The sequence below is a fragment of the Crocodylus siamensis genome, chromosome 7 (assembly GCF_052110815.1).
Source record: "Crocodylus siamensis isolate JL-2025a chromosome 7, ASM5211081v1, whole genome shotgun sequence".
Taxonomy (NCBI): Eukaryota; Metazoa; Chordata; order Crocodylia; family Crocodylidae; genus Crocodylus; species Crocodylus siamensis.
The window spans coordinates 20,170,504-20,191,401 of NC_143401.1; the positions used below are offsets into that span (position 1 = coordinate 20,170,504).

At 51.3% G+C, this 20,898-nt stretch overlaps 1 protein-coding gene across 2 annotated transcripts in view; it reads left to right on the plus strand.

Moving 5' to 3' along the window:
* ZNF488 (zinc finger protein 488) overlaps window positions 1-20,898 on the plus strand; it is a 46,223-nt gene that overhangs the window by 22,957 nt on the left and 2,368 nt on the right. For both annotated transcript variants that reach the window (XM_090057387.1, XM_090057388.1), the window contains exons 2-3: window positions 7,503-7,725; window positions 19,338-19,566. In XM_090057387.1, coding sequence (XP_089913513.1) covers window positions 7,507-7,725; window positions 19,338-19,566 — 448 coding nt within the window. In that variant the 5' untranslated portion in view covers window positions 7,503-7,506. The remainder of the gene's footprint in view (window positions 1-7,502; window positions 7,726-19,337; window positions 19,567-20,898) is intronic.

Here is a 20,898-nt window from a genome sequence, read left to right on the forward strand (position 1 = left end):
TCCCCTGTCCTGGAGTCGCATTCACCGCCTTGACTGGGCAGCAGACTGCTGGGAAACATTGCTGGCTGCATACATGCGCAGCATTTATAGGTGACATTATCAGCCAAAAACAGCCGATTGCCAGTAATGTTAATTTTCCTGTTATTGGTGCTGATCTGATACGTGACTGATATATCAGTGCACCTATATCTCCTACCATACAACATATGCATGGCAGGACAAGATTTTCCATCAGGAATTAGACCTCAATCACTCCCTTTTTGCCAATGAAGCGGGGAGCCTGTGTGTGACAGGGTGCCTCTCCAGGAGTGGCCACAAAGCCCCCAGAGTCCCTGCAGCACGCACTTTCTTGGATAATCATCCCTTTAGTCACCCACCATGCCTTGCTGTTGTTTATTTTTGTGATGGAGGCTGACCCAGGGCTTGCTAAATTGCTCTCCCAAATGACCAGCAGGTGCCAGTGGTCCCTGCCTTATGGGCTAATTTCAGGGCTCTGTTCCCCCCTTACCCCATGCCTCACAGATAGTATCCTCATTGATGTTCTCTTCCACTTACTCCCTCCCCTGAGGTTCCTGGACCCTCACCAGTTCCACTCTCTGCCTCTCACTAGGCTCCTGGACCCCTCCTTGGGTCTTTAGGAACCTCGTCATCGTCCTCCTCCTCCTCAGCTGGATCTGGACTAGACTGGGGTTCAAACTGGCCATGGTAGGGTCCTTGCTAGCCAACAATCAGCTGATCAGTCCCTGCCAGCTAGCAAGGACCCTACCATGGCTAGTTTAGTGTTTTGTCTCATCATTAATTGCATGAACGTGTGGCTGAGTTACACTTTAAGATACAATTAACTGATTGTTGCGTCTTAAGTTGAATATCTGCCAGGGGCCTTAGTTCAGGGATACCACCTGAAGCCAGTTCCCCCATGGGCAAATCAGTGATAGGGGCCATTTTCTAGAAACATACGTAGGCAGTTAAAATAATAGCAGGGAAAACACCTGAAATCCCAACTTGTAGATTTTCTCAATTTCTATAAATGGTATAATTTACCTATACTAAGGATCTGATTTAAGATCCATAATTTATTCCAAAGGTTTTTTTAAACTTGGAGATACTCTCAAGCAGCTAAGATCTAAAGTTTATGGGCTCTTTAACACTATCTAAAAACAAAATGTGACCAGCAGGTTTTCACTGCTTAAAAAATCCATGTATTTTAGATGAAAACCATTTTAAAATACTATAAAAAAATCAGCTCCTGTGATGGTCTAACATCATACAAATAAAACATGATTATATGTGAGAATCAGGATGGAAAGCAAAACTATCCATTTTCATTTTACTGCCTGTAAGGAGTACAGCACAAGGAGAGATAATGTGTGTCCAGTTGACGTAATGCAATGCAAGTCAGGAGACCTGAGTTATGTTCCCAGCCCTGCTAATTACCTTCTCTGTAACCTTGGGCATGTTATTTCACTTCTCCACACTGTTTTGGCTCCTTGGCAGACATTAAAATGATGGCATGATTACCACATCCCAACAGTTGTGCATCCTGCTATGCCAGATGTGCATGGCAGGATAAACAATGTTGGGGATGGGATATATGTGGCAGGGCACTTGGACTGTCTCCTACTTTAAGAGTCAGGCAGCCTGTGAAGCAGATGTGGGGCAGGGCTAACTGGGAGACAGCTGACCCAGGGAGCTGGCAGGTGAGGGATTCATCTGACTTGGAATGAGGTTTGGACTTAGAGCAGGTGTAAGCCCAGGCCCTGAGAGGAGCTTGCAGTAAGATCTACTGCTTCAGCGTGATGGTTACAGCTCCAAAAGGTCAGTAGGGAGGGCAAAATTTTAAGTAGTTTGGAGATTTGGATAGGATCTAAGGAGCTGGAGGAGGTTCCTGGGGACCCAGTGAGGGATCTGGGTGAGCCCAGAGATTGGGGCTGAATGTAGGGCACTTGTGAGGGATCTGGGGAGCCCAGAGAGAGGGGCTGAATGAAGGGGACCTATTGAGGGGTCCAGGGGAGTCCAGAGAGAGGGAACAAATGAAGAGGACACAGGGATGGGGTCTGGGTAAGCCCACAAAGAAGGATTGAATGGGGGTGCGGTCTAATGAGGAGTCTGGAGCCCAGAGGAGGGCTAAAGGTGAGCCCAGAGAGACTAGGGCCCGAGCTGGGGCCAGGGGGCCCAGAGGTCGGTAGCCCAAGAGCAGCAAGGAATGGGTTTGGAAGCCCATAGTTCAGGATGGATGTATAACATCAGGATCTCCAGGGAAGGATAGCCTGGAGGATGGTCCTGGGTAAGACCTGAAACCGTACTTTACTAAGGTTGGCTAGCATGGTGGGGCTGCCTGTAGTGGGGCAGCCTCCATGAAATGCCATGCATGTTCCACCCTAGTGAAAAGCAAATATGGGGCACCTTAAAGCCTCAGCCCCCACTGCCTTGTGGGTTACCCTGTGGAAGAGGAAGGCTAAGGGACCACACCCTAACAGCAAAGAAAGGAGGAAGAGTGGGACTATGTGGGCCTGGAGAGGGGCCAGGAAGGAGGGGGACTGTGTAGGCCCAGAGAGCATTAGAAGACCAGTGGATCTACAAGCAGAGTGCCTGAGGAAAGCTGGGATCAGGGCCAAAGGCTGCACCTGGGAGTAATTATGAGGGGAGTGCCCGAGGTATGGACAGAAAGGGGCTACACCTGGGAGTAGTCATGATAGGCAAAGTGCCTGGGGTGTGGCTAGAGAGAGCCACCCCTGTGAGTAGCCAGGATGGGCAAAGGGCCCAGATGGGGCAGAGAGAGGGGCATCGATTCAAAGCCACACCTGGGAGTAGCCATGAGGAGCAAAGTGCTCAGGTGTGGGCAGCAAGAGCCAAATCAAGAGCATGGGCAACTGTGCCTCTCAAGTCTGGGTTAGCAGCAGCAGGGCATGACTGGGGGAGGGGGGCGTGTTCTCCCAGCAGCCAGCTGGCGACTGGGTGGGGGTTGCCCAGTGGCCAGTCCCAATGGAGCCAATTTAAGGGGAGGCACTAGCACTGTCCGTGCCCCCCTACCAGCCAGAGCGCTTGCTGTCAAGGGGGGGAAGGGGGACTAGTGCTCTCGGGGGGGCACATGCCCCCCCATGACCTCCCTACACATCACCTAAGCTCAAGAGTGATCTGTAACACCAGTAGGGCTAAAAGGGAGAGGGGGATCAGAAGGGTCCAGTGGCCCAATGAGAGGCTGGGGAATAGTGTGAGGCCTAACAAGGGGCCAGAGGTCTAGAGTGGCTGGGGAAAAATGGAGGAACAGAAGAGTCCAGAAAGAGACCAAAGGGGCCTGGCAGCCCAGAGAGGGGCCAGGTGAAAGACCGAAGGGACTGGCACCCCAGGGAGGTATTGCATAAGAGTCTGAGGGGACTGAGGACTCAGAGTGGGGTTGGCTGAGGCCAAAGGGTCTGAGGCTGAGGGCCCAGGGAAGGCCTACGCGAGTGATGAGACGGAACATTAATGCGGATGATATCTGTGAGGATTGGGGCATGGTGTAGGGGTGGAATGGAGCCATGCAATTGGCCCATAATGCCTTGAGCACAAACCTGGTGGTCATTATGATAAGACCAGGGCACCCTCCAGCATTCTGTATAATGAAAAACATAAATGTGTGGTGGGTGAGAGCAGGACATACTGCCCATACAGCAGGGTACAAGATACAGGAAATTTAGGATGCAACAATCCCGTGTACTGCTACAGGCTTGGGACCAACTGGATAAGCAGCTCCTCTCCAGAAAAGGACTTGGGGGTTACAGTGGACAATAAACTGGATGTGAGTCAACACTGTTCCCTTTTTGCCAAGAAGGCCAACAACATACTGGGTTGCATTACTAGGAATGTTGCCAGAGATCAAGGGAAGTAATTATTCCCCTCTATTCTGCACCAGTGAGGCCTCCACTGGAGTACTGTGTTCAGTTCTGGGCTCCCCACTACAGAAAGGACATGTAGAAATTGGAGAGAGTCCAGCAGAGGGCAACAAAAATGGTTAGGGGGCTGGGTAGGGTTGCCATATTTCCAGGTCCAAAAAAGAGGACATCTGTCACAGGGAGTTGGGGGTGGGGTATGGCAAAGAATATGATGGTGAGGGGGCAGTGACATGCCAGTGCCCTGCCCCTGCTGATTCTGTTGCCCCTCACTGACAAGCCACACCCTCCAACCCTTTTGCTGCCCCTCACTCCGGACCCAGTGATCCCAGCACTCCCAAACAGCAGTACCGTGCCCCCCACCCTTTGCTGGTGCCCCACACTCCCAACCCGCAGACCCCTGGTGCTGCCATTGTCCTGCACACCCAACCTACAGTCACCCATCCCATCCCTCATGCCCCTCACTCCTGATCTGCATCCCCCTGCCTCCCACCCAGCCCTGGCGGTGCCCCTCATCCCCAAGCTGCAGCCCCCCAGCAGCTCAGGCAGTGCCTTTCACCCCTGATCTGTGGCCCCTGCCCCCCCAAACTCTGCTGTTGCCCCTCACTCCCAACCACAGCCCCTATCCCCAGCCCTGCCAGTGGCCTTCACTCCTGACTCGCAGCCCCCTGCCCCTGCCCCCATTTGAGCAGGGGGCTAGACTAGGTGACCATCTGAGGTCCCTTCCAACCCTGCTTTTCTATGATTCTATGCCATTTTTTGACCTCTAGGAGCTTTATAGCCATCCCTGGAAATTACACCCAGTGACACTATAAAATTCCTCCAATTGTGCTGCCCCCAAGCTAAATCTGTGGATAGGGCCAGAGATGGCTTTGTCCCAGACCCAGGGGCTGGACTGTGCCTCATCTCAAAGCTCAACTGAGCATTGGGATCAGGCGTAGGCAGCCCTGGGTCTTGGTTCAGGACCCTGAGATGCCCCACAGCCTCATCTCCAGGGATCAGGCTGGGGGTAGCCCCAGGACCTGGACTATCTGCGGCTAGGGATGACAGTTAAGTGACTGCACCAGCCCTGGGGTTTGGTTCACAATTGGGGGTTGTCTAAGACTGGTGCCAACAATCATTGCTGGCAGCAGTCCCAGGTCCAGTATGAGACTTGGGACTGCCCTCAGCCAATGCTGACAATCATCTGATTGTTGACATTGGTAGGGAAGCCCCAATCTGGAACAAAATACATGCCATACATTCAATTCAGTGTCATGCAAACCAGTCACAAAGGTGTTCTACATTATATGTAGAGCAATTATGTGGCTGGTTTGCCACTTTATGTTGCCATAAATTGGCTGAACCTGTGACGTTGTGATTTATGGTTTGATAAACATATTAATCATGTCATAAATGCAATATCTTCCAGGGGCCTTTCCCCCTCCTCCCTTTCCCCTTTTTCATCTTTGGCCTGGCTTGTCTGTTAAGAACCTGATACTACAAAATGTACTGCTTTGTGCATAATATTAAAAGTATTTGCAAACTAGAAGTTTAGATCTATGATATCCATGAGAACATAGTAGTGATTTACCTAAATTGATTTAGAAAATAATCTCATTCAATCAGTGCAGCTCTTTTGTGCATTGAATGGTTTATATCATTGCTGTTTAAGTCATGAGTGGCTTTGCAACAAATTAATTCTGCTGGCACAGAGTGTGAAGGATTATACTGGGTCTTCAGTTCTTCTCTCTCAGTATTTATTAAGCTAAGACATCTTTGTGGCTTGGTGCTGTTCTCCTTAATTTTTCTCTGCTTAATGGACCTGATCCAGCTCCTACTGGAGTAAATGAGGCTCTTCCCATTGATCACTGTGGGAGTTGGATACAGCTCTATTTCAGTCAACAAATTGGAGTGGGCTGGAATGACAGTCCCAGCCTGACACCTCACCACAGGCACAATTCCCAGCTTCAAGCCTGATATGCTGGCAAAAGCATCTCTGCTTCTTCTCCATGAATTACTGACAAATACCTGCAAGCTGACTGTGATGCAAGAACACACTCTCCCTGCCTCCACTGTTATTACTGTCTGAGATCCTTACCTAGGGACATTTGCAGAAGAGTAGTCATCTGCCCTGGCTTTTATAGCAGTAATAAAACATACAAACTTACTTTGTATAGCAAGATAAGACAAAAATGACCCTTCTATTCAACCAGCCCCATGGACTCTATGTTCAGATTGAATAGAATTTGAAATCAAACCATCTGTAGTTTGGATCTGCAGAACCAACACGCAGACTGAGGCAGATGTGGCAAACAAAAACCACATGGCAGCTGTTTATCAGCTCACAACAACATTGCTCAACAAAACAGGGCAGGAAATAAAGAAGAAAACTCAGTGTCCAACTGACACTAGACCAGCATGTTAGATAAAAACCTGCAATCACCCAAACTGCAGCATAGCCAGGACAGTAGGACCAGTAATCCTACAGATGCAAAAGAAAAGGTAGTATGCACAATAGGGGAAGTTTTTGGCTGATGAAGAAAAGTCCCAATAGTTCAGTATAATCCAAGCATTTCCATTTGTTTGGCTGAAGCAGACAAGGAATGCTTGTTGTGAGAGACCCTGAGCATGTAACCTGCAATAAACAGGATGCCTGAGATTATGCTGAACTAATTCAGCTTTATTTTCGTCAATTGAAGATTTTCCCTATTGTACCCAAAGCTTCAGGTTCCTGGCTATAAACAGTCTGAGCTGTAGGAACAACTGGCTCTCTGGAATATGTGATTTAACACCCTGAAAAAGACAACTGACTTATGCACAAGATTAAAATTTCTGAGTTAAAATACATTGGCTTTATTCTTCCTGGCCTGGACATTAATAAAGATGCAAGCTCCAATGTGCCAAGCAAACTCCACAAATGCCAGGGTGTTGCTCCCCACTAGGTCTGTGTCTGGCTACCTTGTAATGTTCCCCCTCACTATTATTCAGTTCCAGTTCTTTAATACCTTTGCTTAACACATAGGTTACGTACAGACAGTCAAAAGGCCTGAGGCTGATTCAATTCAATCTTCACAGGTTAGTCTAAACTGTGTAGATAGAACCGATAAGCAAATGAACAGACATTCATTTTTTATTCCAGAAATGTAACCACATGCCTGCAGTGGCCCAGACCAGAAGCTTGGGGGGGCTCTAGAGCACACCTCTTTGCTTGTTTGGAGCAGACAACTAGGACCAAGGCTAGCCTCCCTGTGGGGGAGGGGGGTTTGCAGGGAGGTGCAAATCATTCTGGAATGCTGGGGGACTGCAAATTAATTTGAATCTGGAGGGGATCTGGGACAGAAGTTCAATGAACTATTTAACCTAAATCAGTTAAAGTCTAATACTACATCCATCCAAGTTTACCTTAAAACAGTTTCGGCCATTATCAAAACAGTTATGTGCACTGAACTTCTGTTGTTACAGATTTGAACCCATTTCCAGTCACTTACATCTGTTTATGTTTAATAGCTGTCCCTGCAGTGATATAGATAAGAGACTTTGGGAAGGGTAGTATACACATTGAATAAATAAACAAACACATAAATAAATATTCATCTCTCCTCCTTCTGTTTTCTACCCCTGATTTAATTGTGATTCCTTGCTTTGTTACAGGCTTATGATGGAACTTACATCTTTGCCTAAGCTTCTCTGGACAAGTGATAACAAGGCCCTGCATTACCATTTTCCAGATGTATTGGCAACTGTTCATACCACCCAAGACATCCCAGAAGAAGCCATTTTTGGACCATGCATCCTCCAGAATACTTTGTTGGACACTATAGCTTTTATTGCTCTCAAATGCTCTGATCGAAGAAATATCAATTATGTATTTAAGGTAGGAGAATGTGAAATTGATGCTAGTAATGAGTCAAGAAAACCACATCCTCTTTTGATACGTGACATGGTCAAGCTGTAGACTTATCTATAGCCTAAGACAGCTCAGAGCTACCCTGGAAAGGTAAACTGGTCCAATTCAATGCTGGCTTGGAGGCTAGTAAAGGCACTTTCTTCACGGGGAAAATGACACACCATATCTTGGCTAAGTCCCGCTTTTGCCCAGGGCATCCATGATCTGCTTCAAGCCAAGCAGGGATGGAGAGAGGATCAAAGAGTTTGCTATGACTCCTCACCTCTGCATTTTTTCACTTGGAGATGAAAAACCAAAGGCTTGTAACTGGGCAAGCTAGCTTTTAAGACCAAAGAAGGCAGCATCTGGGATTGTACTCTCTCTTAGGTGATGCAGTCAGAGGTATGATTGTTCACCTGGTGGAAAACCTGAGTTAGCTTTAATCTCACCAGCTTTGGTACCAGTGGCAGGGATGCAGTGATGGCTCTGATTGCAGTGTGGGTTCTCTGTTTGGGGTGCTACTGAGCTCCATACTGCTATAGTTTCCCTGCTGCTAGTACTGGAGCTGGCTAGATTAAATATAGTTTGCATATGCTTTCCAGTGCTGCAGTTGCATCTTCCACATATAATGCAGACATAACATAGTCTTATAGACAGATTCTTGAGGCCAAAGCAAGACTACTGCTGAGAGAGGGCATGTACATACAGTGTGATGCAATACTGTATAGAGATACCTCTCCTGACATCTGTGTGGCACAAGATAATGATATTTAGATCAATTATAAGGGACTCAGTTTGGAGGCTGCTTAATTGTGCAAATGAAGCCCAGGAGGCACAGCCTTTAAGTGAAGGGAGAGCAGGCCTCCCCATTCCTTGAGCCCAGAGGAAGCCGGGCCTGTGCTGTCATAGTTCAGTGCTGGTCTCAAAGATTGTACCAAAAATAAGCCCTGCCCATCTACTTCTGCCCCATACACTCAAACATAGAAATGCAGCCCTTGGGACATACAGAACAGAGAGCAGGGGGAGAAAGCATATATTTTGGCCACATCCTTGAAAGCAATGCTGAACTAGTGTAGATATATCCAAGGGTCCAGCAGCTGCTGAAGTTTGTAGGCTCCAAAGGGAAAGGGCAAGGAGAGTGTAGGGGCAGCTAATGGCAGGTCTCCGTTGTTTACATTTTCTTCAGGCAGCAAGATCTCTGAAAGGGGTGTGGGAGCCAAGGAGGAAGAAACCTTATGGCCTGGCTGTGTGTATGTTGGTTGGTAATGCAAGGTGGTTTGTTCAGTCTTTGCTACTGGAGAGACCAGTGAGTTTTCTAGGAAAAGAGGTTCTCTGGAGCAGGCCTGTATTGCTGGGGTTTGATGGCTGGGGCCTGTTCTGTGGCTCGGTTGTGGGTTGTACAGCTAGAGCTATGTGCCATGGGATGTAAACAGAGACCCCATCATGGCTCTTGCTGGTTGCCTGAAGCAAGAGAAGACTTTGGGGGGGATTGATGGCAGCTTACAAGTATATCAGGGGAGAGCATCAGGGTTTAGGCAAGCCACTATTCACCAAAGCACGCCAGGAGAAAACCAGGAGCAACAGTCATAAACTCCTAGCAGAATGTTTCAGACCGTATATAAGGAAAAACTCTATTCCAGACTCTGGAATAGACTCCCAGAGAGGGTGGTGCCAGGCACCTACCCTGGAGATCTTCAAAAGGAGACTGGATACACACCTTGCTGGGGTTATTTGACCCCACCAGTCTTTCCTGCCCAGAGCAGTGGGGATGGACTCAGTGATCTCACAAGGTCCCTGTGATCTCACAAGGTCCCTTCCAGCCCTAAACTTCTGTGAATGAAACCAGCCCCAGGACTGACCTTTGGGGCACTCCACTTGATACTGGCTGCCAATGAGACATTGAGCTATTGATGAGTACCCTTTGAGCCCAATGATCAAGCCAGTTTTCTATCCACCTTACAGTCCATTCATCCAACCTGCACTTCCTTAGCTTGTTTGCAAAAATGCTGTGGGAGACTGTATTAAAAGCCTGGCTAAAGATGAGAAATATCATATTCACTGCTCACCCTGCATCCACAGAGCCAGTCATCTCATTATAGAAAGCAATCAGGTTAGTCAGGTGTGACTTGCTCTTGGTGAATCCATCTTGCTTGTTCCTAAGCACTTTCATTTCTTCCAAGTGCATAGAAATGGACTCCTTGTGGGCTGCTCCATGATTTTTCCAGGGACTGAGGTGAAGCTGACTGGTCTGTAGTTCACCGGATCCTCCTTCTTCCTTTTCTTAAAGATGGGCACTCTATTATTATTATATTTACCCATTTCCAATCAGAAAGGCCATCTCCCAGTTGCCATGTGCTTTCAAAGATAACGGGCAGTAGCTCTGGAACTGTATTGGCCAACTCTGTCATCATCCTCGGGTGTATCACGTACAGCCCCATGGAGTTGTGCATGTCCAGCTTTTCTGAATAGTGCCTAACCTGTTCTTTCACCACTGTTGGCTGCTCCCTCCTCCCCAAACTGTGCTGCTAACTGCAGTAGTCTGGGAGCTGACCTTTTCCATATCATCTGTCACTAGGTTGCCTCTGCCATTCAGTGAAGGACCCCCCCCCCCCCCCCCCCCCCCCCCCCCCCCCCCCCCCCCCCCCCCCCCCCCCCCCCCCCCCCCCCCCCCCCCCCCCCCCCCCCCCCCCCCCCCCCCCCCCCCCCCCCCCCCCCCCCCCCCCCCCCCCCCCCCCCCCCCCCCCCCCCCCCCCCCCCCCCCCCCCCCCCCTCCCCCCCCCCCCCCCCCCCCCCCCCCACCCCCCCCCCCCCCCCCCCCCCCCCCCCCCCCCCCCCCCCCCCCCCCCCCCCCCCCCCCCCCCCCCCCCCCCCCCCCCCCCCCCCCCCCCCCCCCCCCCCCCCCCCCCCCCCCCCCCCCCCCCCCCCCCCCCCCCCCCCCCCCCCCCCCCCCCCCCCCCCCCCCCCCCCCCCCCCCCCCCCCCCCACCCCCCCCCCCCCCCCCCCCCCCCCCCCCCCCCCCCCCCCCCCCCCCCCCCCCCCCCCCCCCCCACCCCCCCCCCCCCCCCCCCCCCCCCCCCCCCCCCCCCCCCCCCCCCCCCCCCCCCCCCCCCCCCCCCCCCCCCCCCCCCCCCCCCCCCCCCCCCCCCCCCCCCCCCCCCCCCCCCCCCCCCCACCCCCCCCCCCCCCCCCCCCCCCCCCCCCCCCCCCCCCCCCCCCCCCCCCCCCCCCCCCCCCCCCCCCCCCCCCCCCCCCCCCCCCCCCCCCCCCCCCCCCCCCCCCCCCCCCCCCCCCACCCCCCCCCCCCCCCCCCCCCCCCCCCCCCCCCCCCCCCCCCCCCCCCCCCCCCCCCCCCCCCCCCCCCCCCCCCCCCCCCCCCCCCCCCACCCCCCCCCCCCCCCCCCCCCCCCCCCCCCCCCCCCCCCCCCCCCCCCCCCCCCCCCCCCCCCCCCCCCCCCCCCCCCCCCCCCCCCCCCCCCCCCCCCCCCACCCCCCCCCCCCCCCCCCCCCCCCCCCCCCCACCCCCCCCCCCCCCCCCCCCCCCCCCCCCCCCCCCCCCCCCCCCCCCCCCCCCCCCCCCCCCCCCCCCCCCCCCCCCCCCCCCACCCCCCCCCCCCCCCCCCCCCCCCCCCCCCCCCCCCCCCCCCCCCCCCCCCCCCCCCCCCCCCCCCCCCCCCCCCCCCCCCCCCCCCCCCCCCCCCCCCCCCCCCCCCCCCCCCCCCCCCCCCCCCCCCCCCCCCCCCCCCCCCCCCCCCCCCCCCCCCCCCCCCCCCCCCCACCCCCCCCCCCCCCCCCCCCCCACCCATACTTTCCCTGATCTTCCTCTTGTTGCTGACATATTTGTAGAAACCCTTCTTGTCACTCTTCACGTCCCTTGCTAGCTGCAACTCCAGATGTGCTTTGGCCTTCCTGATTTCATCCCTGCATGCCTATTCATTACCCTTATACTCCTCCCTAGTTTTTTGTCTTCTTGCTCCCTGATGTTCTCCCTACAATTGTACTTGTAAAGAGCAATTATGTGCTCTCTTAATCTGCATTGTGTGAGGATAAACGAGCCAAGCCACTTCCATTTTTTTTCCATAGTATCATGATTAGGTTTGGGTGAGCAAGGCACAGGCCCCAAGCACCAGTTTAGAGGAGATCCCACAATGGCAGCTTCTTCAGGGAGCCTTTGATAGAGGAGCAACAGCTCCCAGCTGTTGTGGTAGGAGCCGGGCTTGGAGTTTGCAGCAAGGGATGGGCAATTAGTGAGTTGACAGAAGGATTTTTGAGTCTCCTGGAGTAGATAAGACTGATCACTTCCTGCTTTCTGGCACTTGGTAACTCCTCCCCCAGCCCTAGCAGAGTTTTGCCCAGAGCACAAAACTTGTTAGATGTGCCTGTTCTTTCATAAGAAAAGACCTCCATCTCCCTTAACCAGCTCAGGGGGCTTTCTTTGTACTCATCCTGGGTTAAGTTAACCGGAACTGCACACAGTATTCCAAATGGGATCTTACTAGTGTCTGGTACAATGGTACTAGTGCCTCCCTGTCTCAGCTGCTGCTACAGGGGACTAATATACTTTAGTATACCTAGGATTGGCTGCTTTACACTGGCAGATTATGGCCATTCTACACTTGACCAACCCATCAGAGTCCCTCTCTTCCTTAGATCTTTGCAGTTTATGTATCCCCATTTTACAGATGAAGTCCATGTTACTGGTCCCTAAATGAATGCATTTCATACTGTTAAACTTCACAGCATTTCTGAAGCTCTGTTCCACAAGATTATCTAAATCTTCCTGGATAATAATTCAGTTCAGTTCTCTGTTAGCAGTACTTCCCATCCTAGTGTTGTCTAAAATTTCATGAGGACACATCTAGTTCTAGTGCCTGGGTTGCTTTAAATATGGAAGATAGCATTAAGACTAAAACTGCCTCCTGAGAAGTTACTGGTAACTGCTCCAGAAGCAAAACTTCTCCTCTGAGTGATTTCCACATCCTCCACATCCTCACTTACATCTTCGTAACATAGAATCAAGGAATCTACCAAGAACAGGGTTCGCCTATAGCACAAGCTGCATAAAAGGAGCATGTGTATGTGTGCACCCATCCACCCACTCACTGTCTGGGACAAGGCAAAATATGAATCAAAATTCAGCAGTTTAGGTTCACTGTCATCTTTGTCCACAGCAATCTCGCAGGACTTTCAGGTAGGACTTTCCCCAGCCAGGGTCTCCCTCAGCAGGCACTATGATCTATGATCTTTTACTTTTAGTTCCAATGGGAATCCCCTTTTTTGCTCATTTCCTTTGTGGCCAAGGGCTCCCAGTTTAACAGCCGCAAAAACTAACAAAGGAATTCAAGCAGTGACTCTTCCAACCAACAAAACAAAACAAACATCTGAAAATTAACCTGACCTGCTGAGCCCTCATGTTCTTTGCCCCACAACTTACCACTGCTTGTGGCTTCTTGGGAATCTGGAGGACAGAGGTGAGTTTCCTTATCTTCCCCTCCCAAGGCCACCTGGTTCACTAAGCTCTTCTCTGTAGGCAGAAGGAATTTATAGCCACTGTCCACAGAGGGGCTGGGTTATGGATCTGTGGGTACGTCCACATACAAACCAAAAATCCCCCGGGTTTTTCACTTTCTTGTCATGCCAGGCACTTCCACTTTGCCCTGCACGCTCACTTTTTCTTTTATACATTTTCAGCCCTCTTTCTTATGGCCACATTTTTGTCTTTAGTTAGCACTCGAGTGTGTGCTCAGCAGTTTCAAGAGACAGACTGTAATTAGTCACAGCCTGTGTTGTAGCTGGTAGTTACAACCACTGCATATTTGTGTCACTGTCAGGTTCTTTTATTTCGCAGTCATTTTGAATTATTGTATATTTTAAAGGGGGCCAGTTGCAGGGCTTGCTTATTTAGTGTCTTCCTTACCTAATTATCTCTTTCACTAATTGTCTCATAACATTTCATTCTTATAGCCATGCTGCTACCATGATTTTTGCATGATAGGTGCCATCCAAAGAGAGTTAAAAACAAAATAAAAAACTGAAAAGACAGAAAAGAAACATTTTTTCCAATGCAAAAAAAGAAATACTGTATGACTGCAGTGGAAACAGTGAGGAAAAAAAAATCAAGCTTGTTCTCACCACTAAATATTTTTCGTTCCCAAATTTTTCTCTTCCAAAGTCATCACTTAAGTTCTCAGAAATTAGACGCAACTTTTTTTCTGTATATTTTGACAATGACCTGTTCCCTGTTCCTCAGTATCTGAGCTGTGAAAGCCCATCCCATCACCTTTCTCAGCCTGCAAATAAAGCAAACACTGTTGTGGTAGACACCAAAGATAACCCCTTTCAGAAAATAGAAGTCCTTGGTCAATGCAGGGTTCAGGTGGTGTAGAGTAAATAAGATAAGTTGCAAGATGAGGACAGATGAAAATATTGCCTAGCTGGATCATTGCTAGAGGAGTAAGTTGGGAGGAGAATGGGGGCAGGAAAGTGTGGGGGAAGGAAAGGGGAAGAAGGGCTTGAGGCAAAGATAGCATGATTGTATAACTAAAGACTGTACTGCAGTGTACCACAAGACATGGATGGGTTCTTCTTCTCATTATTATTTTGAGACTTACACTCAGGGATACACATACACCGCCACATATCTGCCCAGCCACAGGAATGCTTATACATCCACATTGCAGGGGTAATTGAATTGTAAACTGGGAGTAAGTGCAAAAAGGCTACTTATTCAGCTGGTAAGTGCCATTTAAGCGCACACAAAAAAACTAGTATTCCACCCCTCAAATCTCTGCCCCTCTCAGCCTCCCCATCTGTAAACTGAGGAGAACTGCACTGAGCTATCTCAACGTACTAGCAAATTGCCCATCAAGAATGACAGGGGGTGGGGGGCAGGGTGAGGACAGAGCCCCGTGTTTGCCCCCCCCATCTGGGCCCATTCCCCCTCTTCCCCCCCTCTGCTCCCACCACTTGGGCCTGGGGCCCAGGGCCACTCCCTCCCCACTGCTTGGGGTCCGAGCCCGCTCCATCCACTGTTGCTGCCACCTCCAGGGAGCAGGGCTGAGGGGGGGTTGGCAAGGCCTGTGGTGCTGGCCCCCCCCGGACTCTGTCCCTGCCATCACAGCAGCACTCCGCTGCCTGCCCCGAACACTCTTGGAACGCTCTGATTGGTTGTTTCAGACAGCGTTACAGACAGACAGACTAAGGCTTTTCGAATATTAGAATGAGGCTAGATTGCCATGTGCGAGGTAATCCAAGAGCCCTGCTTAAATGGACCCAGTCAGGAATGGGATGTGTAATGAGAAAGCAATGAGTTGAAGGGTTATGGCAGTGTTTCCTAAACTTTGATACCTGCAGTGCACTTTTTTCCTGGATTAAAATTGGTGGCACACTTCACTCTTACACTTGAAAAGGTATATATACATTACCATATTTACGTGAATCCAAGACAACTTTAAATTTACTTGTTACAATTTTTCTGTATAGAATCTAATTAGTGGAAGCTCATCTTAAATTCATTCCCCCAACTGCTGTGGGAGGGAAAGCAGTGGGGTGGGGGTGGGGGTGGGGATGGGGGAGGGGCCAGACACCTGTTCCTTGCTCCCCTGCCCCTTATACCACCATGCCTGTACCTATCCCCCATGTCTGTCCCTCTGCTACCTGCACCCCACCATGCACTCCCTCCCCATACTCCCTGATAGGGAAAAAGCTTTCATCTTGGACTCAATTAAATATGGTGTGTGTACATATATATATACACACACCTATTTCTGGTGTGGACATGTATACCTTTCCCAAAACATAGAATATATTTCATTCCTCTGCCAGAGGAAATCATACCAGTGCTGAAATGCACTGTTAAAAAGACAACTCTGTAACTTTTCTGAATGTCACAGCTGCCCAATTAAGCATGTCTGATGGGCAGGTAAGGCTGGGGTCATGGGACAGGGTTGCGGGGTGGTGACTGCACGGGGCTGGGGCCCAGGGCAGAGCCACGATCTGCTGCCTGCACAGCCCTGTGATAGGTGTGCATTCTATGGGCAGGGGCATGCAGGGATTGGGTCATGGCTCGGTCTCAGGCCCTGGCCCCATACTATAACCACTCCAAGATCCCATGTCTTCCTGGCTCTGCCTGCCTGTCTCAGGGAGTGATGCACTCCCCGCACATCCTTGCCCATAGAAACAGGACTCTGCCCTAACCCCAGACTTGGCCTCTCACTGTCACTGCTCCATGATCCCAGGGTCTTCCGTGGCAGGAAGCTGCACAGGCAGGGTGCATGGCCGGATGGTAGGATGAGGCTGCAGGCAGGTGGAGGGCTGTGGCTGTGATCTTGGGGTGATGACAGCATGGGGCCAGAGCCAGGGCAGAGCTGCGAACCTCTGCCCATGGAACCTGCACCCATTGCAGGGCCTTGCAGGTGTACATCATGGCTTTGCCCTGGGGCCCAGCCCTGTGCTATCACTGCTCCAAGATCCTGGGATCTCCCTGGCCCTGCCTGGCCATTTCACTCCTGGATGCCATTCACCGCTGGCCCACAGCCCCACCTCAGCCACCCAGCTGCACACTCTGCCAGTGCAGATCCTACCTCCAATGGTAGGTGTGGTGAGGATAGTCCAAGGTGGCCAGGAAGCAGGACAGAGTCCGGCAGTAGCAGCCAGGAGCTGCCACCACCTGGGCTGCCAAGAAATGGAGTCTAGCCACTGCACCACCCCAGCCCTGCTGTGTGCCCAGGGTCAGCAGGACCAGCTATATGCACCATGGCCCGGGCTGCTCCCTGTGCCTGGGCTAGGCAGGACCAAAGAACCCACCATGGGCTGGTCAAAATCCCTTGGTGTGCCAGATCTAATCTGTTGGCTGTATTTTGCCTATCCTTTGTATAAGCAGTACTTGGCTCTCTCTTAAAAAATGAAGGGGTAGGATCTGATTTTTGTGTGGTAAGAGTCTAGTCTCTCTGCATTGCTTCCTCTAACAACATCACATGGTTATTAATAAACCTGAGTAATCTCTGGTATTGTGTATTTTGGGGTACTTCTCTTTGTGAGACAGCACATGTGGTTAAATTAATTCTGTTGGATTATATGGTATAAAATGGTAACCATAAAAGGAGCTGTGTACAGCTGTAAACTAAGCTTGTTCTTTACGAACAAACCAAGCTTTGGCAATGTGTTCTTTAGGACCATAGTACATGTCTATTTTAAAGCCCGATGGAATTTGATCTCCCATCCCAACAACCATGCCTGCTGCCACACCACATGTACAGACAGGTTGCACAATTCTGGGATTGGGGATCAGAACTAATAGCACCATCACTAGCTGCCAGTTCAGGAGAAGTCCAGGATCATGATCCCAGGCTCCCCCTGCACTTGCAAATTGAAAGTTGAGTGTCTACAGCCCAGCATGGCCCAGTGTGAACCTGGGACCTGGACTGACAAGTAGTTGATTGTTGGTCTCTGTCACAGGGCAGGGACCCAGGAGCGGCCGTGACCTCTCTTGGTGCCCCCTACCATGCCAAGTTGGTGATCAAGCACCCTCATTCTCGCCCGCCACGTCTTTCATGACTAAAGTATTATAAGGGAGGCCGCCTTTTTGTCCCCCTTGGACACGGTGCTCTTATTTATCCTGCCCCCTGTTTGTAAAGCTTGCTTTGGTGCACCCAGCCTTCTGGGCTAAGCGTGGCTCCTACCACCCCTAATACCATGCCCCAAACCTCTCAGATGTACCAGACATTAGTGAGTCAGTTATTAGTGCCCACGCCCTTCCTGGGGCTCTTCTCTATATGGTTGCCCTCCCTGGGGCCTTGCCTCGCAATCCCCACAATTGAGGCTCAGGTGGCCATAGCCGTGCCTGGCCCCCAGACCCCTTTCTCGGGCCCTGCACCCCACTGGGCTCCTCACAATTGAGGCTCGGTGGCCGTAGCCATGCCTGGCCTCCAGACCCCCTATCTGGGTCTTGCGCCCTCTCTGGGGCTTCTCTCTGCGCACTCGCCCTCTCTGGGGCTTCACCCCTCTCTGTGTACTCGCCCTCACTGGGGCTTCTCTCGATTGGGGCTCAGGTAGCCTTAGTCATGCCTGGCCCCCAAACTGCTGTGCCCTCTCCGGCACCTGACTACTGTGCCCTCTCTGGCACCAGGAACCCCCACGCTACTGGGGAGCTCCTATGAGGCCTCCTCCAACCGCTACAGCCTCACCTGGTCCTCCAGTGTAACAACAAACAAAACAGAATAACTCTAGCCAACCGGCTATAACTCAAACGGAGCCTCCAGGCTAAAACATAAACTCTAAGCCATGGTTGTTTATCCTCCCAACTCCCTACCCGGGGCTTCCTCCACCCGGTCTCCTCACACGGGAGCTGTTTCAGGCCATTGGGCTTCTCTGCACTACCTGCTCCACCAGAGCTCCAACTTCTTCAGCTGCCAGAGGGGAACTGCCTCCTTGGTCTCAGCCTGTGCTGTTTATAATCAGCCAGGCCCTGCCCCCTTCTGGTCAGCTGACCACTGTGGTTGCCCTGGCAACCAGCACCTGTCCTCCTTTCTAGTCTCAATCCTGGAAATACACCAGGGGAAGTTCAAGACTCCACTGTGGTCATGGGACTGGGACCAATAAATAGCTGATTCTCAGTCCCAACCTCAAGGGTGCCCTAGGGCTGGTGCCAGAGGCCCATGCACTGGGATATCAGAAAACCTTGTGTACAGCCTAGCTGCACTAGTGAGTTTTTCAGGTCCCACTGCACAGGGACCCTCAGATTAGGGAACCTCGCCCTAGTCCCAGGGTTCCCATGGCCAGGATGCATCAAGTGCCTTGCTTTGCAGCCCTCTAGGAGCTGTAGGGCAAAGCAGTCATCCCATCTCAAGCTGGCCTGTGAGGGCTAGGAATCAAGGCATATTCTGGTACTGCATTCTGGTGAGCACCATGGCTCACTGTGACTTCATACCGGAACGTGTCTTGCTTCACAGCCCCTATAGGAACTAAGGGGCAAAACAAGTGCTGTGCTAGGTCGGGGTGAGACACGGAGTTCTGCCTCCCAGGAGCAGGGCTGGGGGGCGATGGCAGCTGCTCCCCTCTGTGGCCTGCACAGATGCTGCTCGGCCAGATGTGGAGTGGGGAGCTCACACACAGTGGCTGCTGCTGCCATCCACCACCCTGCACCACTGCATGCAAGCCCCACCCCATTCTGCATTCGTCTGCCACTCGTCCTCCCCCCACCCTGCCAGAAGTGTACCCCTGATTTATGGCATGATGGAAACATGCTAAAAACACTTGTGAGATGAAACTTATCTGTATGCAGGGTGACAACAGAAGGCCCAAAAAATTCAGTAAACCACCTAAACCAGGTCTAATCAGTGAGACTTTGGTGTGTCATTTGCCATAAGCAGCCTTCTACTTACCCTTGAATTTCACCCCATAGGCCTGATCCATTAGCTGGGAAAGTCTTCTGTCAGCTTTGGGTCAAACCCTATGTGTGTAAGCAACAGGACCATAGCCCTAAACAAATTGCCTCACATATGAAGCAGACATGAATAGGTTTTGTTGATGGGTTTTTTGGGGGGGAAATCTTGCATTGAGCATTTAAAATCCCTAAATTTCTGTTTCTGTCCTGTGTCTCACAGGTAGATGTCTCCTCAGTGCATAGCCCCACTGGACTGCCCTGGATGAGGCTTGTTCAAGCAGCTGCCAATAGCAAGGAACAGAACTTGGAAGCCTATTTAAAAAATAGTCAGTTGTACTTTCGGTCTACTAGGAAAATAAACAGAAATGAGGAGCTCCTTGTTTGGTATGATGAAGAGCTTTCCAGCCTCCTTGGTTTTAATGAGATAAAAGCCAGGACTCTTCAAAACGGTAAGTACAGAAGGCCTAACTGCAAGAAACTAAGATTTCCCCAGGGTCAGGAAGGGCTGAAGTCAGCCTGCAGTATCTTTGTTGTAGGCAATGCTGCTTGAATGGGAAGGAACCCAGCTTGACTGTTACCTTAGATTGGGTTTTCAGGACTGGGCAGTCAGTAGAAAATGTTTTACTTGTGCCCCATGCTGGAGTCTTTGAGTGGGAGAACAAAGATGGAAACCTCAATGCTGTTTTCATTGTCACTTTTCAGGGGGGGTGTGTGTGTGTGTGTGTGTTTGCCTTTTCTATATTAATGCCCTAAGTGGCCTAAGGGACATTTTGGTATCTAATTCCCTTGGACTTTGAAAATTCCCATGGAAAAAACAGCCATATATCATGTACTTTTTATTCCCCTGGAAGCCAGGGAGGGGATCAATGTTTGGTTTGAATGATGCAACTGATCTTGGCCCTCAATATAACTCATGCTTGGACCACTTCTTGATGTAGCTTAGTCTGCTGCATTAGCCCGGTCTTGATAGGAGCAGGGGTTAGTGATCACTGGGCATTGACAGGCATGCATGAATGAGAAGAAACTTTGGTTGTGGAGCAGACTACCTCTACAGACCCTTTGTATCTCTCTCACTGACTAACCTAACTAGTCACTAACCATCTCCCAATACCCAACTCCTTCAGTCTCCTGATAGGGAGGATCTCTAAATGATAATTTGTATCACCACAGGGAGAAGCTCACTTATATTCAACAAATCACTTGGCTGTACAGGAGTACAGATTTCAGGATTTATCCTTAGAGGATTTTTAAATAGAAAACATTAAACTTCTTGAGTAAGCTGCATAGTTACTTAAGGCCACAGCCTGTGCACCCTGCTTTTTTGACATCTGCTCAGTTCATTTCAGTGTTACAGTGGGCTTGGTATCCAGCGTGTGGCAAAGCTAGGGTCCTGCTGGGAAGCTTAGGTGCAGATCTGGGTTTAGGCTTTGAACCACCCTAAAGGCTGGAGGCTTTGATTCAGGCTAGTGCTTACCATGAAGTTTTACTGGATGAAAACGTGGCTTAATAGCATAAGCGTTAGCACTGCTGTGTGTAGTACAGAAGTAAATGTGTGTGTAGCACTTCCCATAGGCGAATGGTAGGGGGTGCCCCTCCGATGTCAGACACTGATGCTATTGGTAGGGCTGGTGCCCCCCCCCGACAGGGCTGCCACCATCAGCAGCTTCTGCAGGTGGCCCCCCAGATTCAGGAGGCACCAGTCACACAGGGCACTTTCTGTAGTGACACAGGACCTGATTCAGCATTTGTATTAACTTTACAATCATTCAACCCCTACTGAA